Genomic DNA, 25,264 nt, shown 5'->3' with positions numbered 1-25,264 from the left:
TGCTATACTGTACAATCTGTTCTTGTCTAACAACTAACATTCAAAGCAATCAGATATTCAGTATAATATGCCTTTGTGGTAATTACATCACTTTAAAACAATGTAATGTTTGTTACTTATATGTAACTTTAAAGAGGAGACACGCCTTGTCATTGTCGTTGTCACTGTCCATTATTAATTAACAAATGGCTCATTCAGATGTAATCATACATATTTCTGTGGGAATTTGGGTACTTTGAAGGAGTATATAAAGTGTACATACCTTTGAAAATGTACTCAACTAATGTGGAAAAAGTAGACAAACTTTTACTATTGATAATCATAACTTATCAAATCACACTGTTTAGTAATAAATAACATCTCATCACATCTACTACTTTTTGAAAGATTATTTACTTTAGTTATCATACACATTTACATCCAGTGCATTGACAAGAATATGTGCACACTGACACTTAATGCAGCACTATATCTCAAACACTGACAGGTAGAGATTTGGCTTGCTGGATCTTTACTAGTTAATCTTTTTCTTTTTTCAACAAAACTTTGCTGAGTGTGTCACTCAGACTGGGCAAAGTCTGTCTTCACATCACCTTTGTTACAAACAAAAGTCAAAGACGACAACTAAACCAGGTATTGATACATTATTTACAGAAAGACGGAATGTAACATCCTGCTAAATGGTTGTGTATATACATGTGTAGGTCTATGTGTGCGCAGCCTCAAAGTCTGGTAGAGTAGAGCAAGAGACGCAGCATTTATAGATCGTAACATCATATACTTGTGTTAATGTCATTTTTTAAATCATGTAATCTCTTAGTAACTAGGTTGAGTCTGCTTTGGGTGATGAAAAGACTCAGATTTAGATTTTTACTAATACTTCAGCATTAACTTATATAATATTGTCTTCAAATGCAGCCCAGGATCTGTGGACTTGTTCCAGTTGTGCTACAGTATAATTATGACATATTGTCGACTGTATGATGTCACTGATGATATTATGATCTCATGAAGGCTTCGGCAGATTTGTCAGGTTGTTGTAAATTAAATGGCCTCAACATTCTTAAGCAGACAAATATTCATGTTGAAATGTGAAATACGACTGTCACAAGAAAAATGAACATATTTAACTCAGAAGTAACCCCAGACCTTTTTTAATCCAATAATTTGTTAATTTGACAATGTGGAATTGTTCCTCAATTTTTACAAAGCTTGTGTATTTTAACTTACATTTTGTGTGCACAAGATGATGCTCTTTCTTATCTATACATCTTTGTTCAGTATGAAATAGACGCAGCTTGTTAAAGCCTTTTTTAAGTTAAAAGGTCTCTGAAGCACAAATAGAATAGGTAGTTTTAAGGCTCTTTGAGAAGATGGTGATTTTAAGCTAACACTTTTACTCTCTTTAGTCTCCTTTGCTTCTCTTGCATTGAAGCAGCATACAAATACTTTGCTTGAAGTAGTTAAATTCTAACTTGTCCAAGAATGTTTAACTTGTCCAAGAATGTTTAACATGTCGTCCACAATTTATTTTCTCAATCTTAACCCCCTTGTAGGTCATTTGGTCTTTCCTGTTGCCCTGTGTGCAGTTATTCAGTGGCAAAATTGGGACAGCAATGGTGGTTGAAGACTATATAATATAATATATAATATTGTGCTGCCTGGCTCTCTGAAGCCACTGTGGTGCATAAACTGAAGAGTCTTAGGATGGGACTGGAGATGGACACCTAAAGCTGGTCCAGCTTTTTTGCCTCTCCTTGCCTCTTTTCCTCACTGTGGTCCCCTCTCTCAGTTTTACTCCAGCCAATGTGTCTTCCTCAGCCTTGGGAGCCGGAGCTGGAGGGTGGGTTTCCCCCTGAGCTTTGGGAGGAGGCGCGGCCCACCATCTCCTGGCCCCACTCGCGGTGACTGGACTCCTGCAGGCCCCGGCCTGTTGTCTCAATTGGCAGCGCACAGGAGGCTACAGCAGCTAGGAGGCAACAGCAGCAGTACACGGACAGAGCCAGGTACACAGATGACTCCAACATCACCTGCAGGATGAAGCCCAGGGACAAAGAAAAATGAGCAACTTTCTTGTGATGTGTTTAAATAAGGAAATTGATAGAAGGGTGTTACCTGTGCAACAAAAGGTGTAATGAGGGCACCGACTCTGGCCATTCCACTGCTTGTTCCCAGACCTAAAGCCCTGGTTGCTGTTGGGTACACCTGCAGAGTTTCAGAAAATACTAAGTAGGCTGCCCTGATGCTCCCTTAATCCAACTATTGATTTTATCAGAGCTTTACTAGTCAACTCAACTCAAACTTTATTTATAGAGCACTTTTTATACATGTAAAATGTAGCACAAAGTGCTTTACAGTTAAAAGCAATTGACCCCCCACCCCCTGTCACATAAATGCATCCCCAGACACCCACAGACACACACCCACCACCAACATCCGCACACACCCTCTCTCATACGCACAATAAAACTAACGTGACTGAGCACAGAAAAGCTAAGTTAAAAAGATGGGTCTTGAGCCTGCTCTTAAAAATCTGAACATTCTCTGCAGCCCTGAGGTCCTCCGGCAGGCTGTTCCACAGACAGAGTAGTAACTCTATTCATTTAACAACAACAATTCAAGCTAAACAAGAACTGCACTCTAGTTGGATTTCTTACCTCTGGAGTGTAAACATAAGCAGTCTGGAATCCTCCTGCGATGAAAGCTCTGGCGATGAATATCAACACTGTCATGGAAACTCTGCAACAGAAAAACCAGCAATGCTGGATATATGGTGGATCCACAATTTCATGTTTAACATTCTCATCAGTATCCACCTTACCTCCCAACGCAGCCATAGAGTGGAATAATGCACATAGAGAAGACGAAGAAACACAACGCCATGGTCTTCTTCCTTCCCAATCGATCAATAGCCCACAGTGGCACCAGCAGTCCTATGCGACAATGCAAAACTCCAGGTTTGTCAAATATAATATGAACAAAAATGTTGCTCTTTATTTTACAGTGCAGTAATTACACAGATTAATGAACTATGTTTTTCCTTATTACTAAATAATTTTGGCATGTCGTTGCAGGAAAAGGCAGAGGTGTAAGTACTAATGTTAATGATGGCTCCATTTTATTTAGGTCAGCCAAACTTGGCATGCCAGTATGGCCCTAGCACAACTAAATGGAATGCAGCCATCATTATTCTCATTATTAACACCTTGCCAAAGTGTCCTCTGTGAGAATGCTCTACTAACATTATTATTATGATTTACTTGTAGGTTGTACTTGCTGTTCTACTTAACTCATCTTTCTGTTTTACTGATCTGTCCCTGGAATACCCTAAAGTAATGTGGTAACAGGTGTATAACAAGTACTTTGCATTATTCTGATGACATGATGCTATAATGTAGCAACAGGTAAAGCAACTGATTTGATTAGCAACATTTACTAGATAATTATCCAGTATACATACAGCACACAGTAATTACTTGTATAAAGAACTTCATAGTGAGTACCGAGAAGAAGAAAAAACATACAACATAGTAATTATCAAAATTACATAACACATTCATTTTTTGCACTGCTGTTTTATATTATCAAGTAAATATAAATCTAGTAAATATAAAGTAATTATGGTACAGTGGAAAAACTTGCAGTTTTTTTTTAAGTAATTAGAATAATCTTACAAAAAAAAAGAACAGACTTTTTGAAGACACAGAATTAACTAATGTGTACCTGGGAATTCAGATAAGGTGGTCCACAACAGGTCTTTGTAGTCGTCTGAGTTCAGATATTTACACTCCAAGTTGCATCGGAGCTCCCTCTTTTTACCTTTGGACACTAGAGGGAGGTATAGAACAACAGAATATGGGATGGTTCACACTCAGCACTGGCTCGATCTGTGATTTTGCAAAAACATACTGTATAACTACGTAGACCTTTTTCATGGCAGACATTTTGACTTGACATAGTATGAAAAGCACAGGTGTAAATTACATTAGCAATGGCTCTGTTCCATTACGTGTCATAGTAGCCGTCGTCATCAGTTACACCTGTGCCTTTCCTGCTAAGACATGTAAAATGTCTGCTATTATCTCCTGGGGGACATTTATTTTATAGACGTTTTACAGACAAGACACTGTACTAAAGTCTCTCTTATCAGTGTAGCACATTAGGTGTGCATGTCCTTGAGTGTGTGAAGGCATCTGTCGGTGTTGGAGCAGTGACTCACTTCCACATGCACCTCCCTCCTGAAACAGCTCTGTTGTGAGCAGCACCAGCCCGTAGTAAGAGAAGGCATTTGCGAACCTGAGGAGAAACAACGGTGGTTCACATGAAGTGAGAATCATCAAATAAAACATAGATTAATATGTCTGTGCACATGGAGAAGACAAAGTTTTGGAGATTAAGAAAGAAAAGGAAATCAGTGAGAAATGACTCAGAATATGAGTGGGTGACATTATAATACACTCCCTTTACCAAATAAACCACAGCAGAACTGTGGTCCAGCGAAAGTGTGATGAAAATAAGTCTTGAATCTTTCCACGGTCCTCCTAATTAAAAGAACAGACATAAAAATATACAAATGACAATAAGAAGCATACATGAATAATAGCCAGAGAATGTTATGCTCTGCAGAAACTGGCTTTTACCTGTCTGGCAGCTATGAGTTTTCCTAGTGGCATTGGTGCTCCGTTCTCTGTAGCGATGCGCTTCAATGTGGCCAAAGCTTTTTCCTGATTCCCTGTCAGCACGTCGTATCGAGCACTCTCTGGTAGCCACTGCTCCCAACCCACCAAAAAACATACATGTCAACTGATAAAGCTGTCATTCTGTCGTTCTTCTTACATCTTGCAGAACATCTCAAGACTGATAAAATCATACTCACAAAACACAGGATGGAGAAGATGAATAGAGGAATGGTAGAAAGGCCAAGCAGCCAACGCCAGCCCAGAGTGGGCATCACCAGGATCGCTAGGAGGACCTCGAACACAGTGCCCAGTGCCCAAAATATCTGTCAAGGGAGTCAAAATGATATAAAATCATGCTAATGGTTGCATGTTTTTGTCATGTCTGTACACTATGGCTAGACAGATGATAGATAAGGGTAGTCCATACCTCAATCAGCAAGATGCACGTGGCTCTGGACTTCATAGGCAGAAACTCAGCATACAGTGTCACCCTTATAAGGAGGAATATTTCACAGTTAATCCTTGACTCACATCATTAATAATTACAGAGACATTTTTAGAGAGATAAATGAGGGCTACTTACGACTGTGGGGCTCCTCCGATGCCAAAGCCCACAAGTGCACGGAGGACGAGGATCCACCCATAAATAGGTGCAAATGCACTCATCACGCCATAGAACATAGTCCACAGCACACTCATCTTGAGACCCTGTGTGTGCATACAATCAAAGTATAACAAGCTGCTGAATAAATGTGTTGTGGCTCTTCAGGAGAGCAATACAGTACAGTGTCTGAAATCGTCTTTCTTTCACTCAGAAAACCCAACAGCTAAACTTCCAACGCCTATAAACTAGATACAGTTTGTCTTACAGGAAACAGAAATATAAATCACCTCCATGTAAAACAGAGGCTTTATAGAACTTACTGTCTTTCTGCCGTATCTGTCAGATATGTTTCCCCAAAGAGAAGAGCTGATCATCATCCCAATAAACACTGCCTGCATTAATGAAAAAAGACTGTTAATGGGATAGTAGAAGCATAAACATGCACTTAATTATAATTTCACTACAAATAGCTGATGTTATGCACGTCTTGTCATGCATATTTTTTTGTCATTTGTCACTACATTTTTTTTTTTAAAGTTTTAATTATTTTTCATGAAAATGTAATTATTACATCTCAATTAAGAACTCTCTATGCAATATCTTTAGTCAAACCTACTGTAGTTCCCCTGTTTGCTTGTTGTTTTATATCATACTCAGAAAATAGGTCTTTTGTTGGTCATTCCACTCATAATATTGCAACATGACATGGTTGTCATTGCTCAATACGAGCATTTGAAACAATCCCAAAGCACTTAACCAATAACTATCAGGACAGTCATATTTAGCACTGCAAGCAAGAGCACTTTAGAGACATTAGAGAGCCATTACCGATGTAAGCAGTGCCACCTCGAGGGTGGGCAGCCTCCACTCACAGTGGAGCTGTGGGGCTAAGATGCTTAGAATCATCATCTCCATAGCATCAGCCATCTGAACAAACAGAAAACAACCCAGAGACAGCTAATATATTATAACATGCACACATACAAAATATCTGGAATGGTATGTTTTAGTAAAGAGCAGTTCTCACCCAGGACAGACCAGTGAGGATGGAGAGTTTCCACTGAAATGTCCCAAAGCCGATGGCCTCAACAGCATCTTCTACCATGAATGTATCTAAGAGAATGTTTTTTTACAAAATATTACTTTTGAGATTGAGTTCATTCTTGACCTTGGAAACAGATTTTTAAAAAAAATTTTACTCAAATACTTTGGGGAGGTGAGTTGTGAGTTGATTATGAAAGACAGGGTGTGTAAAATGAGGCCCTGTCATACTGTACCATCAGTTGGATTGGCAAACTCCCGGGGAACGGGAGCTCCGTCTGCAAGTGCCACGGACTCCAGATCAATCTGCTCTGCAATCCTGACATCCTGTTCTCTATTCTCGCCATCATCCTCAGAGTGTGTGCTCTCACCTGTGCGACGGAATCGGACAACACTACAAAAAAAAAAAGAGCCCAGTTTTAAAATAATTGTTTTAAAAGCCCAGGAGGATTAACATCTCTACAATATGTCTGGTCAGGGGAGTTTCAGAAGACTAGTGCCAGGGCAAATCTGAGTACAAATGAGAGTCGGAGGCTGTTGCCTAGGTGATATGAGCTTTTTCTGGCTGTGATTTTGTGAATGGGTGGTAACATCATCATATAGGGGAACCATGTCAGGCCAATTGACAGCTCTAGTCTGCACACTGCACTTCACTGCTTGGCAAGCTTATAAAGCCTAAATGCTCATAGATATGCATGTTGTCTACAGATGGAAGGTATAATCTTCGCCCACATGTAGATAATCGATGGTTCATTAAGGATGAAACACTATAAGAGAACTCTGAGAGTGCCAGTGATGTCTTAATCACTGCAATTACATAAAATAGCCTACTTGCAATGGAAAGTATCAGTGATGCAGATGAGTTTGTCCTGTAAACGACTATAATTTTCATTTCAAGCTCTTTAGAAAGAAATGCAAGTGAGCATAATTAGCAATACTGTGACAACCCCTTGAACATAGGTCTTTTTTCTTTTGTTTTTCTAACTGGAATATATTTTAATGCTTATTCTGAATCCATAATTGTTACTGTTTGATAAACAAACTATTTCATTTGGGAAATTTGTATGTTAATATTTTTGTGTAATTATTGTAAGAAGACAATATATCGTTATTTTAATGTAGGCTACGTCTTTGAGCAATGTCGCTCATGACGACCAGGTTAGACTTGTACGGGCCAACCTTTAGCTTAATGTACAGCAGAGGTTGAAATAAATCACGTTAGGTACTGAGTCATTACAGTAAACACAATTTCAAGTTAAGACTGAAAACTGCATCAGCTTAGAAATCTCAGCAAACCTGCTTCCTATGAATATTATATATTATATTTATTCTCCCCTTAATGTAAGAGCATGTCTAGGTATTATGACTGGATATGTTGTTTTTAAATGACTATTCCTTTTAAGGAATGTCCGGCTATTGTGGTCCAGCGAGCTAATCAAACATACGCGATGCGAGGCTGTCAGAGGGCGACGCGTCGGCCAAACATGCCTTCACGGTTGAACATGGACTGAGTAAAACCAAAAAGGCGTTAATGTGCAGATTGTTTACTACTCACGGCAGCTGTCTCAGTTGGAACTGATCATCGTCCATTTTGGTGTTTACTGTCTGACGCTCCGTTTGGCCTCATCGCCGTTTACATTACCACGACGAGCAGCGATTTCAGCACCGAGGAGAGCTACCTGCTCCGAGTGTCCGCCGGCAGCCAATGAGAAGCCGCGCTGCGAGAGTCACAGCACGAGACACAGAGGGAGAGTGGATAGGATGAGCTCAGGAGGACCTGACACTACATGAATGCTGATTACTGGGGTCCTCCACATGACTTATCAACACTCATACAGACTTGATCTACCGCAGCAGTTAAAGCTGAGCTCAGATTATAAACATATGGCGTGATCTTTAGAATTTAGTATTATAGCCTACTTTTGAAGAACTCCAATCCATGCCTGTTGGTATGCTGTATAATGTCCATAATCAGATTTGAAAAGATCAATGAAATTTGTATTGCCATTTGTATTTTTTTTAATTTTTTTACATGAGGGGCGGAAATGCATTAGAACATTTGAAATCATAATAAAAAAAATGAAGGCCTATTAATTGACAGAATAAAATGAGATATAGAGTATAAAAGAAATAGGCTAGACAAAAAATAACAAACCAAACTTGTAGGGCTATAAGGTTTAATTCTGATGGGATCTTGTGTTTGGAATTGTGTATTGGAATTACCAGAAAATTACCTTTGAAAATGTTTTATTGCTGCAATTAAAAAAACATTTTTGTTTGTTGAATTTGTTTTGGACTACTTGTTTGTTTTTAAATAATATTAACACATCTAGAACGTTTTGCCAAACCTTCTTTTAGCAGGAGATAAGTCACACCCTTAACATTTGTTTAAACTTTGTCATATATTCGTTTAAGAAAATTGGAGCTGTGAATAATTCACATGACTTCAAAAATGTGCGCAACAAACATTTAGTGGTCGGACTGTAAACTGTGAACACATCTGTACGCCCTCCCGTGGGTCCGTCCTGAAACATGCCACCAAAGACGGAAGTTCCGCAATGAAAGCAGGATGTTGTGGTGCAGACCAGAAAGCTCTGATAAGCTTGTTGGGGAGTTCCTTGGCACTGGACACCTAGTCAGGTAAGACCTCTCAGCTGGCAAACGACAACTAACGCTTATTTTTAGCGCACGGGGTCAGGAGTAAAGCGGGTCATGACGCCGACGTACGTTGGACCTAAAGTGTAACATGCGCAGACAGACGAGTCCGGTTTAACGTTACAGTTACAAAACCTGCTAACGATAGAGATACGCTGCAATGAGAAATGTTACCTATACTTCAAGATAGCAGCTTGGATATTTATCAATGGAGGCGACATAGTACGCCGAGGGCAGCCTAACCCCCACCTCAGTGTTGTCGGTAAGTTAGCCTAACCGCTAAACCGCTCTCCCTTCTGCTGTATGCTAATGGTAGTATGGTTCGTGGTTACACATTGGTGAAGTGGTGTATCGTTAGACTGCATTAGTTTTAGCTTCGTGTACCTAACAAACTGTATATGTTGTGTTTTTGTGGCTTTGTATTGTTATCTCACTTTGCTGCTACAGACAAAGCAGTGTCTTTCTCAGCATGTAGAAGTGGGATTGTAAACGGATTTGTGGCTTTTAGGGAACCTATTACGTTTTCTTCTTCTATATATCACGATTGCATACTCTGACATAAGGCAGACAAAACAAAACGTAACGTAATGCAGACCAAATGCATTAATAATGTGATCCATTAACCTTTGAGCCGTTTATCTGTGGTAAACACTTAACCAGACATGACGCGACTTCAGATCAAGCAAAGCCTCTTCCAACTTTTAAGTAAGTAAAATGTATTTATGAAGCGCTTTTTCACAGACATAAGTCACAAAGTGCTTTACAGGGGGCAAACACATGACACACAAACCGGAATTAGAACAAATACACCGACAATCAGTATTACACAATAATATTGAAAGTGCAGACCAGGTGCATACCGGACCAAATGTCTGTCTAAACAGGTATGTCTTTATCTGATTTAAAATAAATCTAACTTAGTCTGCTAGTGTCACAGTTAGAAAGCTTAACATGTTATTTACTTTGTTAGTTACGTTATGTTTTGCAACCCCTGCGCAACATAATCTAGCCCAACAGCCCTGCAACAAATCCTACTTTCATGAAGGTTATAATGTTCAACAACTTTGTAAGGGAGGTGTTGACTTAACTTGGTAATTTCGAAAGTTGTGGTTTTGTGCCGTTGAATTGTATTGCATTTTATTGAGGGGTGTATCTGACATTTTGTCCACAAAATTGATATTAATGAGAGTAGAAACATATGTTTTTATCAACAATACAATACAGTTCAACATCACCACAAACTACTGCCTCCAAAAGGACCAATGACCAACAGCTCTCAGTGTTGAGACAAGGCAGCATGAAATCATTTTTAAAAGTGTTGGTTTTGGTCAAAGGGACCCTAAAAATTGAACATGAAGGCAAGGTCTGATGTAGAGGATATCACACAGAATTGCTTTATTTTTGTTGTACAAATGACTCTTCTGTTGAGTACCAGGGACCTTGACCATCTTAGTTAGTACACTTTTTTTTCTTCGTTTGAGAGTCAGGAAAGCATACAGACAGATAAAAGAATATGAAAGATATAAAACATTGTCAACAGGAACCTGTCGACATTAAACTTAGCCATCTTCCTCATGCAAGAAGACGCTGCTGGCTTTTATTACATATCACGTTGGTATTACTACCAAATATCAATTATAAAATTATAGTATAATTATAGTGCCCAGATACAGATGTTGGGCACTGAATAAACAAAAACACACAGTATCATTATTGTATCGTAATCAACAGAAGTGATGTTACCATCATGCCTTACTGCCTTTCCTTTTGTTTTTACTTGTCCTTTCTTTTTTTACTTCCCTTCATCCAAAGTCATCCGATGTGCTTCATTAACACAATGTTGTCTTTTCAGAAACAAGATGATAAAAAACTGGGGAGTCGTTGGTGGGATAGCTGCTGCGATTGCAGCTGGAGTATACGTTTTGTGGGGCCCAATTACAGAGAGAAAGAAGAGAAAGAGAGGTAAGAATCAATGTGATCCACTAATTATATGTAGGACACTAGTGGTAAAGCAGTAACTTACAATGACTCATGTTTTCTTTCAGGTATGGTTCCTGGTCTGTTGAACTTAGGCAACACCTGCTTCCTGAACTCTTTGCTTCAGGGTTTGGCAGCATGTCCGTCCTTCATCAAGTGGCTGGAGACATTTTCAGGTTCACCTATGATTCAGTCTTGCAAAGACAACCACCTGTCTACAACACTGCTTCAGCTTCTCAAAGGTATATAAAACCAGTGTCTATCTTCACAATAAACGCCACTGTGTTGTTTTTCAAAGTTTTCAGTCTGACTATGCAATCGTGAAAAAGGGTGTTCTGTAGATCTTCATATCCACTCAGACATGTGCAATATCCACGAATTAGCAAAGAAGTTGGACGCAGATCATTAAACTATCACGTCATCTGATTGGAATAATCTTCCTGTGCCTCTGAGATCGATGACCACGTACCGTTGCTTCAGGACATCTTTATTTTCTCATCTTAAAACAAACGGTCTATGCTGTTTGTATGTGTTTTATAACTATGAATTTGTGTTTATAGGACCCCATCGCAAATGAGATGCTACATCTCAAAGGGCTATCCTTTTCAATATAGAGCATTGTGGACATGCAGTGTTCAACCAAATTGTAACAAGGATGATGTCTGTTTCTGCACTAACAGCTCTGTCCAGTAATGAGCCTGGGGAGGAAGATGTACTTGATGCCGGGTGCCTCCTGCATGTTCTCAGACTGTACCGGTGGCACATCAGTTCATTTGAAGAGCAGGTTAGTCAATAATGCTGTTCAGTGGATATTTTTTTTTAACATTTCTATATATAATGTTTGGTGCAGTGTTTTATTGCACGTCTGTCTGTGTTGGTTTATCCCTTCTCAGGATGCACATGAACTTTTTCATGTCCTTACATCTTCTCTGGAGGAGGAGCGAGATCGGCAACCCAAAGTCGCTCACCTGTTTGACGTGCATTCCCTCGAGGCAAGTTATCATGTCCCTACTTGCTTGTCTCTAAACGGCACACAAATATCTCTTAAGGCCCTGACGCACAAAGCCGAGGGTCGGCCTAGTCTGTGCGGCGTGTTCCGCGTCGGCCTGTTTTTGGGGCGGCGTTGGCAGAACAGCCAAGTCATCGGCTTGGCTGTTCAGCTTGGAAACGAGTGAGCAAAACAAACAACTGTGACAGGCACACCGAGGCTCTATTCATTTTTGATCTCATCTGATCAATCCAAAACACACGAGCTGAACATTAATAAAATAATATCCTATACCGCAGTAGCGATTTTAGACCCTTTTTAGGGGGCGCGACCCCCCCCCCCCCCTTAACACTTTTGCAAGGCACTGTATCCATGTCACATTCTCATTAGGGACTTAGCCCCCTAAAGGTCGGATTCTAGAATCGACCCTGCAATACCGTGATATTTACGTTAATATAAAAACCATAATAGACCTCTCTGTGCCCTTTGCACCGCTAAACATTTACCCTCCTAGCAAGCAAGCTAGCTTACCAGCCAGACGGCCAGCCTCTAAATTAGTAAGTGTAAGAACTTAATGTTTAATTCACATGCTCTTGTCACATCATAGGAAAGCACATTGCTATTGCCAGATAAGTGACCACCAAACATACGTGGTACTTGGCCGTCGGCTGTAGTCTGTGCTGTGTGTTCCAGTGCTAATTTTAAAAAAACAAGGCGACAAGGGTCGACGAGAGGCATCTTCGTCGGCCATCTTCGTCGGCCATCTTCGTCGGCCATCTTCGTCGGCCATCTTCGTCAGCTTGGTGTTTCAAGGCCTTTACATGCAGACCCTTCAGTATGCTCTGCAGTTCAGTTCAGAACTTTAGAGCACACGTGTAGTCAGGAGGGAAGTTTTTGCACCATTTTAACTAGAGATGAAAAGCCTCTGATACTGCCTAAAGGCGCTGACACACCAACCCGATTATCGGCTGTCGGGCAGTCTGGCGAGGTCAGTGACTCGAGTCTGTTCGGTGTGTTCCGTGCCGTCGTCAGTCGGAGGAGCCGTCGGCCTTCATTTGGGCTGATTTGACGTGTTGAATCGGCCAGTGGCCAGTCGGACTCCATGACCAATTACCGGAAATGACGAGCGGGATGAGCCAGACGAACGCCTCTCAAAATCTGACGAAAATCTTTTAAACTGACCTTTGTTGATCGGAAATGAAGACAGATTCAGCAACTGCATGGCCTATTTCCCGCTTAAAATGTTTTCAGAAACACGTTTCAGTGAACTATTTTTCTCTGACACACCAACCCGATGGTCGACCGTCGGGTTGGTGTGTCGGAGCCTTAAAATGCTGGTATCGGCAAGTACTGGAGTTTATGCACCGATCTAATACCACGTAATTTAGCCCTCAAGAAAATCCACTTTAAAGTAGATTATTTATGTTCTTTTCTGTTATGACTGACTGTCACACTGGATAATAAAAGAAAGTTCTACGGCATTCATTGTTTGTGTTTGCTCATGTTTCACAAATAGTTTAACCTTAGCCAGGGCCTACAACAATGATAGCAATCATAGCACATCCATACAGGGATAGTTTCAGATCAGTACTCGGCATTGGCAGATACAGAGATCAGGTATCAGAATCGGTATCGGGATAAAAAAAAAAAAATGATATCAGACCATCTCTAAGTGTTGTCAAAAATGACAAATGTGGTACTGCACTCCCAAGTTATTCTGTGTGTATGTGTTTGTTTTATACCAGAGCCTCTCTGATCAAGATGAGAAAACTATGACCTGCAGAAGTCGTGGTAAGGAGACAAAAAGTATGGAGGCTAGAATATCAAACCACAAAGGAATATATTTCATCTGAATAATTTGTTGGTTTTTTTTGCAGCTCCTCTTCATCCAATACCAAGTCCTTGGAAGTCTCAGCATCCCTTTCATGGTCGCTTAACAAGCAATATGTCATGCAAGCGCTGTGAACAACAAGTATGTGTTTTGTTTTATTTTTTTGACAAAGAAGTGACTCGCAAGCTAGTTTATGTCATTTGACCTTGTACTTTTTTGAGGTGATTTATCCTTTTTCTTTGCTTTTGATTTTGTTTAGAGTCCAGTGCGGTATGACTCATTTGAAAGCCTCTCCCTGTCCATCCCCTTACCACAGTGGGTAAGCAAAAATGTCAGAAACACATAAATATGAAAAGTTCTAATAGTAACACTCATTTTTTGTTGTTCTGTTCATCATAAATTGATCTGCGTTTGTCCTCAGGGTCGACTTATCTCTCTAGATCAGTGTCTTCAGCATTTCATCTCCTCAGAAACCATCAAAGAAGTGGAGTGTGAAAACTGCACCAAGGTACATTCACTGCAGTGTCTGTCATGCCACATTCTGGTAATCATTTAGTCAAATGTGTAATTTACAGAAAACCATAGACAGGAAACCCTTTTAAGTTACTTTCATTTGCATTCATGCAACATGTATATTTTACACCAGAATGGCCTTAATGTTTCTTTACAAAGATGTATTTTGCTGTTTTTGTTTCATTTCTGTTTATAATAATAACATGTTTATTTCACCTCAGCTTCAACAAGGGACCACAGTGAATGGGCAAGTTCTGGAAAGCCAAAGGACAACATTTGTTAAACAGCTAAAACTGGGAAAGGTAACTGTCATTTATATTTATCATGCCACTATGAGCTAATTATAAGTAGCCCAAGATGTTAATTCAATTAAACTTTGTTTATAGTATCAAATCATAACAAGAGTTATCTCGAGACACTTTACAGATAGAGTAGGTCTAGACCACACTCTATAATTTACAAAGACCCAACAATTCCAGTAAGCAAGCATTTAGTGCGACAGTGGCGAGGAAAAACTTCCTTTTAGGGAGAAACCTCGGACAGACCCAGGCTGTTGGTGGGCGGTTGTCTGCCGGTGCCGGTTGGGGGTATGATGAACAGTGGCAATTATAGTCACAATAAAGATAATGGAACTATGACTAGAAATAGTACTTGTAGCAGTAGTAGTTCATGGTGTAGCAGGACATAGCATGACGTAGCAGGGCGTAGCCGGGCATAGCAGGGCACTGCAGGGGGCGTAGTTGGACGTAGCAGGGCACTGTGCGGCGTAGCAGGGCATAGCAGGGCACCTAGCAGGACCACAGCGACAGCTGCAACAATGATTGAGGTGCCACCCTAATCCAAGGAAAACTGGTGGGGCGAGAAAACATAAGGGCTCCCCAGAGCTAGGTTAGTAACAAGCATTTGCCCACAGATGAAAGGAGAGAGGAGCTCAGTGTGTCAAAGGACGTCCCCCGGCAGTCTAAGGCCCTGTTTACACGTACATGGTTATTTTAAAAAAACTGAGACATTTCCCTTCGTTTGTGCCCTTTGTTTACACGCAAATGGAGAATTCGCCTCTGAAAACGAGTCTTTCTAAAACCTCCGGCCAGAGTGGAGATTTTTGAAAACTTTGTTTGCACGTTTGCATGTAAACTGAGACAAACGGAGGTTTAGGCAGCTGAGGAAGAGAAGAGGGAGGAAGTGATACGTTGCTGTTGTTGCTATTTTCGGGATTCTGATTGGCTAACGTGGGCTTGAGCTTCTCGTTACACTGCCACCTACAGGGTTGGCATGCTCTTGACGGCATTGACGGCATATATACACGGGTACATGTAAACAAACACTTTTCTGAAAACTGACAGCTGTGCACGATGTTATTTTTGAAAACAAAGAGGTTGAAATGTCCGTTTATGAAAATAGCCAGCCATGTGTAAACGTAGCATGAAACTATAACAGCATAGCTAAGAGCTGCAGAGATAGGGAGGGGGGGCGCCGTGACTGTGGCTACACACACTCCCCCGCCGGTCTAGGTGAACGCTGCAACTCCTCACTCCCTAACCATAAGCTTTAGCAAAGATCACCAGTAAGACACTACGTACACTGCTAAAGCTTGTTTGTGTCTAATTTAGGAAGAGAAATGTAACAGTAAATCGTTAGGGAGATCAAAACTTCCCCTTATTAGTGAAAGATGTTCTCAAATTTTGTTCTGTTTTGTCCTTTCACTGTCTAATGTTCTCTCTGCTAGCTCCCCCAGTGCCTCTGCATCCATTTACAAAGACTGACGTGGTCCAGTGAAGGAACCTCAATCAAAAGGCAGGAGCATGTGCAGTTCACAGAGTATTTATCGATGGACCGCTACAAACACCATGCTTCCACACACAGAAGTCAGCGGATTAAATGTGCTCCGAACCCCACAAAGGCAGAAAATTCAGATGATTCCATGAAAAAGCCCTCTGCTAATGGCACTGGTGTGTTGCGTAAACTTTGTAATATCATCCTGCTTCACATTCAGTTTGTTTTTTTCCATCATACATTTGTTGTATTTTTTTTCCAAAAGCAGAGCATCGTAACAACAACAACAAACCTTTCTCCAACGGAACATGTTCGTCTGTATTTCTTCAGTCTCCTGGTGCGAACCCACAGCTTGGCCTCACATATGACTACAGGTAAACTTAATGTCAAGGTGCAACAATACAAGGAACTCATGCTTATCAAGCTAGTGAGTATTGTGGTGCATATTTCTTCAGATCATAGCGTCTTTCCTTTCAGTCCTACAGAGTACCTTTTCCAGCTCAGGGCTGTGCTGGTTCACCACGGTGACATGCACTCAGGACATTTTGTCACGTACCGCCGCAGCCCTTCCTCACCACGCACCTCTTCACCCTTCAGCTCCCAGTGGCTTTGGGTGTCGGACGACTCTGTACGAAAAGCCAGCCAGCACGAGGTGCTGTCTTCCAACGCCTACATGCTCTTCTACGAGAGAGTCCGAGGACTGAACCTCACTCTGTGCTCAGAAGAGTAAACGGAAGCTCTCGACCTCACACAGCCTTTCCAGTCAAACTGTCGCAGCTGTATGTGCCAGTTACAACGCAGTTACCAACAGGTGGATTATGACTTTGTGACAATGGGACCAGAGAGGGAATCCATCCCAAAGTAACTGTAGAGATAACTTTGTACCATGTATCACAGAAACATGTTGAAGGCCGTTGAATGATGTGTTCTGATATTAAATCCATTAGTGGATACTTTGTCTGCTGCTCTGATCCAGAGTAGGAGGCTCTCAATCCCAAAGATTATGGACCTGCAGGATTTTTAATCAAATAATATAATAAACTGCTTTGCTTTGACATGTGTAACAATTTCTATCATGCAACATTTTGGCTTCTATGGGACAAAAAAAACAGGAACACTTGATAATATAGTCCACTCTAGAGTAATAGCCCTGCAAAACATTGTTCATGTGTAAAGCTTCAATTGACTAAACTCTGTGGCATTTTTATGATGCTGTAGTTTTTCCTGTTTTGTCCACTGTTATTACAGACACACAAGTAGCTGATTAGGATATCTTGGAGATGTTACTTAGAAGTTGTTACATATTATGAAGTCAGATATGTAGAAAACTGGTTCTCTATCGTCTCGTCTAATCTGCTAATCATTCGCAGCAGTCTATGTAAAACTATTGGAATTAATGTTTCAATTGACCTTGTTCATAAGCATTTTGAATTTGATATTTTTCTATGTTTCAAATAATCCTTACGCTGTCATGATTCGCAGAGTTAAGGTTAAAGTGCCACGTTGTCTTTAATGCTTGAAATTTTTAACATACGAAGCCAAGTGTGCTACAACTAATGTAAACACACAATATGATGCATAAGAGCCTTTTGGAATACAGTTCAACCGATTATTAGTAATGATCTGCTCTCTGTTAATAAAGCCACAGTATAACTGCAGGTTTTTGGGCAAGTTATCCTGAATATTTTTAATTCGGTGTAGCTGCCATTGCTCCTACCAAACGACTAAGTCAAATGAGAAATAGTCTGGTACAAAACTCCTCGTTAATGTTTGCAATTTGCACTAATGTGTATTCGTGTGAGATTGTGTGTATTTGTGTGCACTCTGTAAAGGTGATTGTTTTCAGGTATTAAAAAAAATAAAACACGTACACTTTAGAGTTGTTTTGTTACAGCAAAATAATGATTTGCTACTTTTGAGACAGTAGATAATGTGTGCTAGCAGACATGTCTTAGATCAAGCACCTACCTTCTGAAGTGTCCTTGACCAAAAGACTTAATCTCTACCAGTTCTAAGCATTCTCTGTATGTTGCTGATGAAGCATGCAGCCGTCACTGATGGGTTTCAAACTAAATATTTCATCTATAACGAAAAGGGGTATATTTTTCACAAATATAAATACAGTACATCATTTAAAAGGGGTAAATCCTACTTAGTGCCAAAGTCAGACTGACAAAATATTTTTTTGGTTTGCCATTTAGGCTGTGTGTCTACTGCCAACAGCAACAGCCGAGGATAGATTGATAGTTCAGTAGACCCCCTCCAATACATTTTAAACCCATCCAAAGCTGAGTCTGACAAATATCAGTCTACATTCTGTCGAAACACATAGGCCATTTACCATAATACTTTTATTTTTAAATTTGTGCCTCTTCTTTGGAACAGCACACAACTCTCTTTCCAATATAACAAATTAATTTGCAATCAGCGTACAGTGCCTCATTGCGCTGTCAAAGTACATGAGTGCCTTTGAGTGCAACACAAGATGCTAAATGTAGCCTTCAAGGTCTGCACTCAGGAGTTGAGAATTGTTGATTTTAGTGTTCCTTTCTTCAGGAACATTGCCAGCTGCTTTACTAAACTTAACCTGATGACATTTACTGAAAATAGCTGAAGCGATAGTTTGAGTCAGTCATGAAGTGTCATTTTTAAACCACTGATTACTGTAAAATGTGCTCATTCTCCAGAATCCCAGTAGACAGTCCTCACTTATTTCACCTTGTGCTGTCATTTAGTCACTCAGATTCAGCTGCAACATAAACAAACACATTTTAGATTTGTGATATTTGACCATGTGTCCAAGGACAGAAGTGACTTGACTTGGGGCCCCTTAGTCAGAGGCTTCTTGGGCGCTGGCCCCATTGGCCCAGGTGATAATCCACGCTTGGTCATTTCTTTCTTCCCAGTAGGATGCGTCTAAAGGTGAGGTTGATACGAGGCAAGGAAATCTTTTTGCGAACAGGCAGGCTGTGGTACCAAAAAGTGTTGGTCGGTGAGTTCATAAGGAGCAGGCTTCCATGAGCAAGCTCCAGCTTCACGGGTTTGATCTGTCGGTGGCTCTGTTTTCCCCGAGCATCTCTGTGCCGGAAGATAAAGTCTCGTGGTGCTCCCAGAGAGACAGAGGCGATGGGACAGAGGGGTTCCAGCTCCTTCTCATCGTCACGATGCTCACCCATGTGATCCTGCCCATCTTTGTACCTGGTGGAGAGAAGAACACTTTCAGCAGGAAGATGAATCCATAACTATGACCTCTACAAGTTGTATTCAGTATTCCTCACCTGTTGACCAGAACAAAGTTAAATGTTTGCCCAGTTGTTTTTGTGACAGCATCCCGAATATATTCCAAGGTTGGAGTCCAGGGGCAGGCTAAACGTGTCACCCCAGAATAAGTGTAGGTGAGACCTGCATCTCCATATGTAGCCTGCTTTCTGGGTATATTGTGCACCTTTCCAAACAACTGGACCTTTGCTTCTTCTCCTGGAACAAAAACAGCCACAATCGTTCAACTACACTGCAACTTCTGGTCATAACGTTACAGAAAAAGGTTGGATATTGTACCTGTTGAGTACACCACTTCCTCCTCCAGCTGTTTAAAAAGTTGGTGTGCTTCTTCTTTGGAGAACAGCAGAGCATAATCACAGTCTAGTCCCTCTGCCTCTATTTTCTGCCAGGGAACAGGATGAGAGAACTCACCTCCCTCATCCTCCTCCTTCTTGCTCCTCTCATCACTCTCCAGTTTGATCTTCTTTCGTGGGCTTTTTGCATCATTAATGCAGGAGCTTTTATTCACAAACTTTTCCATTGCAGTAACCTGTTGTCTGTGGAACTCTGAGGAGCTTAAGTTTAGGATGTTTAAGACCTGGATGATGCAAAGAAGAATGAAACATTCTTACGGATTTTGAGATTAAATAAACGTAACAAATGCATCTTCAATGTGGGTCTGCATTGAGTGGACTGATTTGTTACACCGCCTCAGAATTAAGTTGAAATTTGTCATATTTTGTTTAATTCAGGACCTTTTAATAAAAGATAGGACTGCCACTAATACATAATAATTCATTATCAATTCATCTGTTAACCATTTCCCCGATTAATCAATTACTCTTTTTGTCTATAACATGTTAGAAAATAGTGATTACAATTTCTCTGAGCCCAAGGTGACATTAAAACCATAGACTGTATAAAACAGTTCAAAATGTAAATATATTCAATTTACTATCATATAAGAAAAGGAAAGCAGCAAATGCTTACATTTAAGAACATGGAACCAAATAATTTGGGCCATTTTTGCTTGAAAAATTACTCAAATGATTTATCGATGATCAAAATAGAAGACGATTAATTTCTGTCGATTGACTAATCAATTAACCAAACTGTTTATTTTAGCAACAAAACTACTACAAAACAACAGCAAAGATTGTGACATCATGCCTTTATACAATAGAATATCACATAATAACGACCATAATAACGACCATAATATATATATATATATATATATATATATATATATATATATATATATATATATATATATATATATATATAAAAATATAAAACATAAAAAATAATTGATAAAACGTATATTTCTCTCAGGCGAATGCTCGGTGCTTAACCTACCACAAACTGTTTGTCTTGAACAGCGCTCAGCTCATTATCATAACTCTGTTTCGTCACTTTCCTTGGCGCGAAATACTCCAATTCCACTGTTTTCTGAGGAGCCCACCGCTGTTTTGCTTCCACATAAGCTAATAAGTGAAGTTATTAGTTTACGGCCAAGAGATAACCGCCAAGGTGTTTTTCAACAAAATGATTGGACAAAAAACTATTCACTCGTTTTTTTCGCCTGTCTCGAAAAAGAGAATTTCTAAGGATATAAATGAAGCCGAGGAGGATGCCAAAGACCCGGTGAGCGAAGTTACTTCAGTTTGTCAGTTAACATTAGCCACATGTCTAGCTTGTAGTGTTAAAACACAACGTTATTAATATTTAATATTTAAACATCACTTACAGTGAATTTGTACTAGTATTTGAAAAACTAAGGGATTTATCTTTTCCCGCGACACGTTCAGCGTAACCCAAGCTGCGTTCACAAGTACCGCTGTGTTCTTGATTGTTTTTAAAATTCCTAATCACAGCTACCATAGCACGAGCATGTTTGTACTGCACTGTCGACGGTTTCTAAAGCTAGTCTCGCCTCCACCTGTACGCTTCTCACCTGCTTTGTATTTTGCTAAATACACTAAAATTGTGCAGAAGAAGCTGAAGTCCTCGGTGGTGGAGCCAGAGGCTTCCAGCCTCCCTCTTGCTCCTCTGTCTCCGGAGCAGCTTGACAGGATAGCACGCAACAAGAGAGCAGCGCTGGAGAAACTCCACTCTTCCGCTCAAACACCTCCAGGGTTTGGGAGAAGTTGGCGAGAGGGACTGTCGGGAGAATTTGGAAAGCCCTACTTTAAAAAAGTGAGAGAACAAGTCATCACACTGCACACGGTGTCTATGTTGTTTTGACGACGCTGAAGTTGGCTAAGGGGAAATTTAAGGGAAACTTAAAGCTGAAGTTAGCTTCCGATTCACAGCGTCTGATTCAGCAGGGAAACATAACTTACATTGCTGAGTGACTGATCCTCTGTTTTTTGATCCTCTGTTTTTTGAACCTCTGACTGTATTGAAAGCGTGTAAGTCATTAAGGTAAATTTTGAATTATGTCTAAAACACACTTTTAGATTTGTGAAAGCTTTATTGTCTTTATGAAAACGCAATAAAGGGAGATTTCACAGTTTTTTCATATGTAGCACATTAGACCAGGTCCAGATCCAAAACCACTATACCTAGACTTGTCATATCTGGACTGTTATCCCAGAGAGGCTAATGATTCTTTAAAACAGTTTCAGATTTGTGAAAGCTTTGTTGTTTTGAACAGTTTGAATAACTTCATATCTCTGCCACAGTTGATGGATTTTGTTTCTGAAGAGAGGAAACGCCACACTGTGTACCCACCTGCTGAACATGTCTTCACCTGGACTCAGATGTGTGACATCCAAGATGTAAGTTACACTGACACTTTCCCTGACCTGTGACACTGTGTCTGATACCAAAGTATAAACCACTTAAAATAAAAAAAATAAACCAGCAAACACATTTTATTTATGTAGAACTATTCGAAACTGAGTGCTTTACAGGAGTAAGAGAGGAATTTAAAGAGACTAAGAAGACACTATATAAAATAATGGTGCAATCATTTGTACAAACTACAAAATATAGAGTTAAAACATAAAGAAGTGCGTTTAAGAATTATTTTTTTTAAAGATTGGCACATATTTAGCTTTCCTAAGACTTAGTTCCAGGCTGTTCAGGCGTTGTTCCAAACGTCCTGCCCGACCTTAAAGCAGCCAGAGATCCCTGCTCTGAATGCCTGAGGGTCCTTGTATTGAGGACACAAGTCCTTTTTAAGTATAGAGGGACTGTACATCTAGGTTTGGATGAAACATCCGCCAACAGTCTTATCTTACCATGTTGCAGGTGGGCCAATTAAGTTTGTGTAATTGTGCATGACAGTATTGTCTTGATTGAGTTGTAGAAAATTGTGAGACATCCTTTCTTTTGTCACACTAAGACAGTGTTAAATTGTGGCCTGCTTCATAGTTATTGTGACATAGGTTGACAAAGTTATTTTAATGTCTACCATGTGCTAAACTGACAACCAGACACCTGCAAATCCCAGCAGGAGCGGAGGACGACACATGGAAAATTTGTGCAACTGAAATTTAGGGTCAGTGGTACAGAATTGTACCCTGGAAATCCAGAGTTCTCGCGAGAGCACATTTGAATTTGCTCAGCGAGTCACTCTGGCATTGAGTAATGATGCTCATTAACTATGCCCTTGTAGCCGAGCTGCACCAATCACATCGGTGTATCTGATATAGGCGGGCCAGAGGCGAGCTAAACAGATGACAACAGTTTAATCTACCAGTTAGCTCCGCTGGTAGCTAAGCTTATGGGGCACTGGCTACGTCACCCCTTGTATTGTTGTGATTGGTCGTAGTGTTATCCAATTGCGTGCAGTGAGATTTTCAAATGCATGCTTGATGCCGCCCCTCGAGTTGGGCCATTTTCATTACTCAGTGCCAGACCCTTAATCTTTCGGATTGAGTCTGGATTTCCAGCCTAACAGAATTGTCTGCTGTGTGGGTAAAATGGAAGTTACGTGTATTATCTGTAATATCTCTTAGGTTGGCATTAGAGATGGTCCGATACCATTTTTTTGCTTACCGATTCCGATACCGAGTACCGATCCGATACCAGTGTGTCATATATTTTATTATGTTTTAACAACTGTATACTACTATCCCTGTATGGATGTGATATTATTTCTATCTTTGTCGGTCTGGCTCAGGTTAAACTCTTTGTGAAACATGAACGCCCCAGAACGTTCTTTTATTCTGCAGTTTGACAGTCAGTTATAATGAAAAAGAACATAAATAAACTACTTTAACGTAGATTTTCTTTAGGGCTTTATTACGTGGTATCGGATCGGTACATAAACTCCAGTACTTCCCGATACCGATACCAGCGTTTTAGGCAGTATTGGACCCGGGAACATCTCTAGTTGGCATTAGTTGTCACAGTTGCGTCACTGAAAGATCTGTCTTATATTCCAGGTGAAAGTGGTGATTCTTGGCCAGGATCCATATCATGGTCCTAACCAAGCCCATGGATTGTGCTTTAGTGTCAAAAGACCAGTGCCTCCTCCACCCAGGTTAAAACCTTTTCAGTATCTCTGCCTGTGAACAAGTCAGTTTTCTAACTTGACATCAGATAGTGTACTGTCCTTTGACATATTAATCACACCCTTGATCCTTTTCATTTCCAGTTTGGGGAACATGTACAAAGAGCTGGTGACGGACATTGAAGGATTTCAGCACCCTGGACACGGAGATCTGACTGGATGGTCCAAACAAGGTATTTCTCTTTAAAGCAGTCTGTTGAACACAGTTGCACAACAACAGAGCTGTTGGTCATTAACAGACCTGCCGTCTTTTCCATCTTTGACCATGCTCATCAGGTGTGTTGTTGCTCAACGCTGTGTTGACCGTCCGAGCGCACCAGGCCAACTCCCACAAAGACCGAGGCTGGGAGATATTCACTGATGCTGTCGTGCACTGGCTCAGCAACAACCTGGAAGGCCTTGTCTTCATGCTGTGGGGATCATATGCTCAGAAGAAGGGAGCCGCTATAAACAGGGTGGGTCTGCACTCTGTTTTATACAGTCTATTGTCTGCTCTGTTGTTTTAAACCCAAGCTTTTTATTACGTTCATGCATCTAAGTTTATGTTCTCTCTTTTTGTAGAAACGCCACCACGTCCTGCAGGCTGTGCATCCTTCTCCCTTGTCTGCTCATAGAGGATTTTTTGGGTGCAGGCATTTCTCAAAGGCCAATGAGCTGTTAATTAAATCTGGAAAGTCTCCTGTAAACTGGAAGGCACTTTAAGTTGTTATTCATGTTTTCTAACATGTATGTTGGTTAACTACAGACCAAAACCCACCCATAAGCTTTACTTTCCTGTTTTAATTCTTTATAAAAAAAAGAGTTCATGTTGGCAGTTTAAACTGTTGTGTTTTCTACTATACACTGAATTTTCCTAAATGCTTGTTGTTGTTTCAACATTGTAAATATGTTTGTGTTTTGTTTTTTTGTTTTTTAACTTTTTTATTGAAATGTTGGTTCTATTAAAGTGGTTCCGAAAAGGTGATGTTGTACATTAATGTCTCTAAATTAGCTCAGTGTAGTCTGTGGTGGTTCTCTTGGTTTGCAGTTCAGTCTTACTTATTTAATTAAAACTTAAAAGGGCCTTTTAATGAAACTTAAAGTAATAACTTGCTGACTGCGTGAGACCCCACGGCGACCTCGGTACAGTTAAATTGTCATGCGAGGACTCCATGAGGACACCAGAGATTGCAGAAGTTGACTCCATGCAGGTTTATCTGAAGAAATTGCATGTTTACAACAAGTAAACCGAGCTGTCTGCAACTGATTACGGGCATAGTCAATTGAGCATAGGCAAGTGAATGTTATCTGCATATGACTGTCTTTTTATACAGCACGAAGGTGTCAGTTGGACACACAAACACACAATTTAAGTGCAGTGTCCTCATAGTGAAAATGTTGGCTCACTGTCTCATCTAAGTGGTTATTAGTTCACTTT

General features: G+C 40.3%; 4 protein-coding genes across 9 annotated transcripts; 2 read left to right on the top strand and 2 right to left on the bottom strand.

Moving 5' to 3' along the window:
• Positions 1-744: 744 nt before the first annotated feature.
• svopa (SV2 related protein a) lies at positions 745-7,914 on the bottom strand. The gene is made up of 16 exons (XM_078250693.1): positions 7,880-7,914; positions 6,561-6,718; positions 6,311-6,396; positions 6,112-6,210; positions 5,604-5,675; positions 5,263-5,387; positions 5,107-5,170; positions 4,877-5,002; positions 4,641-4,769; positions 4,468-4,541; positions 4,220-4,296; positions 3,724-3,828; positions 2,822-2,933; positions 2,658-2,739; positions 2,116-2,205; positions 745-2,030 (listed from the first exon to the last, which is right to left on the bottom strand). Exons 1-16 carry the CDS (start codon positions 7,912-7,914, stop codon positions 1,818-1,820), a joined length of 1,647 nt encoding a protein of 548 aa, XP_078106819.1. The 3' UTR covers positions 745-1,817.
• Positions 7,915-8,858: 944 nt separating this feature from the next.
• Positions 8,859-17,931, top strand: usp30 (ubiquitin specific peptidase 30). 5 transcript variants are annotated; one of them, XM_078250685.1, is made up of 14 exons: positions 8,859-8,964; positions 9,640-9,684; positions 10,832-10,941; positions 11,025-11,198; positions 11,637-11,740; positions 11,850-11,948; positions 13,690-13,735; positions 13,822-13,916; positions 14,035-14,094; positions 14,197-14,283; positions 14,510-14,590; positions 16,015-16,237; positions 16,330-16,435; positions 16,539-17,931. In XM_078250685.1, exons 1-14 carry the CDS (start codon positions 8,894-8,896, stop codon positions 16,789-16,791), a joined length of 1,554 nt encoding a protein of 517 aa, XP_078106811.1. In that variant the 5' UTR covers positions 8,859-8,893; the 3' UTR covers positions 16,792-17,931. The 5 variants fall into 5 exon arrangements, with proteins under 5 accessions (XP_078106811.1, XP_078106810.1, XP_078106812.1 ...); XM_078250684.1 differs by having other exon boundaries at positions 16,327-16,435; XM_078250687.1 differs by lacking the exon at positions 8,859-8,964 and adding an exon at positions 8,974-9,241 and having other exon boundaries at positions 16,327-16,435.
• On the bottom strand, positions 17,763-21,368 carry alkbh2 (alkB homolog 2, alpha-ketoglutarate dependent dioxygenase). The gene is made up of 4 exons (XM_078250692.1): positions 21,280-21,368; positions 19,620-19,920; positions 19,340-19,538; positions 17,763-19,259 (listed from the first exon to the last, which is right to left on the bottom strand). The coding sequence occupies exons 2-4, from the start codon at positions 19,861-19,863 to the stop codon at positions 18,950-18,952; spliced, it is 753 nt and encodes a 250-aa protein (XP_078106818.1). The 5' UTR covers positions 19,864-19,920; positions 21,280-21,368; the 3' UTR covers positions 17,763-18,949.
• unga (uracil DNA glycosylase a) lies at positions 20,735-24,809 on the top strand. Of its 2 annotated transcripts, XM_078250691.1 has the most exons (7): positions 20,735-20,969; positions 21,318-21,521; positions 22,010-22,105; positions 23,720-23,817; positions 23,932-24,020; positions 24,124-24,302; positions 24,409-24,809. In XM_078250691.1, exons 1-7 carry the CDS (start codon positions 20,871-20,873, stop codon positions 24,547-24,549), a joined length of 906 nt encoding a protein of 301 aa, XP_078106817.1. In that variant the 5' UTR covers positions 20,735-20,870; the 3' UTR covers positions 24,550-24,809. The 2 variants fall into 2 exon arrangements, with proteins under 2 accessions (XP_078106817.1, XP_078106815.1); XM_078250689.1 differs by lacking the exon at positions 20,735-20,969 and having other exon boundaries at positions 21,171-21,521.
• The last annotated feature ends 455 nt before the right edge of the window (positions 24,810-25,264 follow it).

Source organism: Sander vitreus, chromosome 5 (genome assembly GCF_031162955.1).
Source record: "Sander vitreus isolate 19-12246 chromosome 5, sanVit1, whole genome shotgun sequence".
NCBI classification, from domain to species: Eukaryota; Metazoa; Chordata; class Actinopteri; order Perciformes; family Percidae; genus Sander; species Sander vitreus.
The sequence above is the reverse complement of the archived record's forward strand: the minus strand, read 5'-3'. Positions and strand labels throughout refer to the sequence as shown.

Coding starts and splice junctions, on each gene's coding strand:
- svopa (XM_078250693.1), bottom strand. CDS start 7,914: ATGGACGATGATCAGTTCCAACTGAGACAGCTGCC. Junction 6,211..6,310: donor TCCTCACTGGTCTGTCCTGG/GTGAGAACTGCT, acceptor CTGTTTGTTCAG/ATGGCTGATGCTATGGAGAT. Junction 5,388..5,603: donor ACAGATACGGCAGAAAGACA/GTAAGTTCTATA, acceptor ATGCACACACAG/GGTCTCAAGATGAGTGTGCT.
- alkbh2 (XM_078250692.1), bottom strand. CDS start 19,863: ATGGAAAAGTTTGTGAATAAAAGCTCCTGCATTAATGATGCAAAAAGC. Junction 19,539..19,619: donor GGAAGTGGTGTACTCAACAG/GTACAATATCCA, acceptor TTTTTGTTCCAG/GAGAAGAAGCAAAGGTCCAG. Junction 19,260..19,339: donor AACTTTGTTCTGGTCAACAG/GTGAGGAATACT, acceptor TCTCTCCACCAG/GTACAAAGATGGGCAGGATC.
- unga (XM_078250689.1), top strand. CDS start 21,216: ATGTTTGTACTGCACTGTCGACGGTTTCTAAAGCTAGTCTCGCCTCCA. Junction 24,021..24,123: donor GACTGGATGGTCCAAACAAG/GTATTTCTCTTT, acceptor CATGCTCATCAG/GTGTGTTGTTGCTCAACGCT. Junction 24,303..24,408: donor AGGGAGCCGCTATAAACAGG/GTGGGTCTGCAC, acceptor CTCTTTTTGTAG/AAACGCCACCACGTCCTGCA.
- usp30 (XM_078250684.1), top strand. CDS start 8,894: ATGTTGTGGTGCAGACCAGAAAGCTCTGATAAGCTTGTTGGGGAGTTC. Junction 14,284..14,509: donor AGTGTGAAAACTGCACCAAG/GTACATTCACTG, acceptor ATTTCACCTCAG/CTTCAACAAGGGACCACAGT. Junction 14,591..16,014: donor AACAGCTAAAACTGGGAAAG/GTAACTGTCATT, acceptor TCTCTCTGCTAG/CTCCCCCAGTGCCTCTGCAT.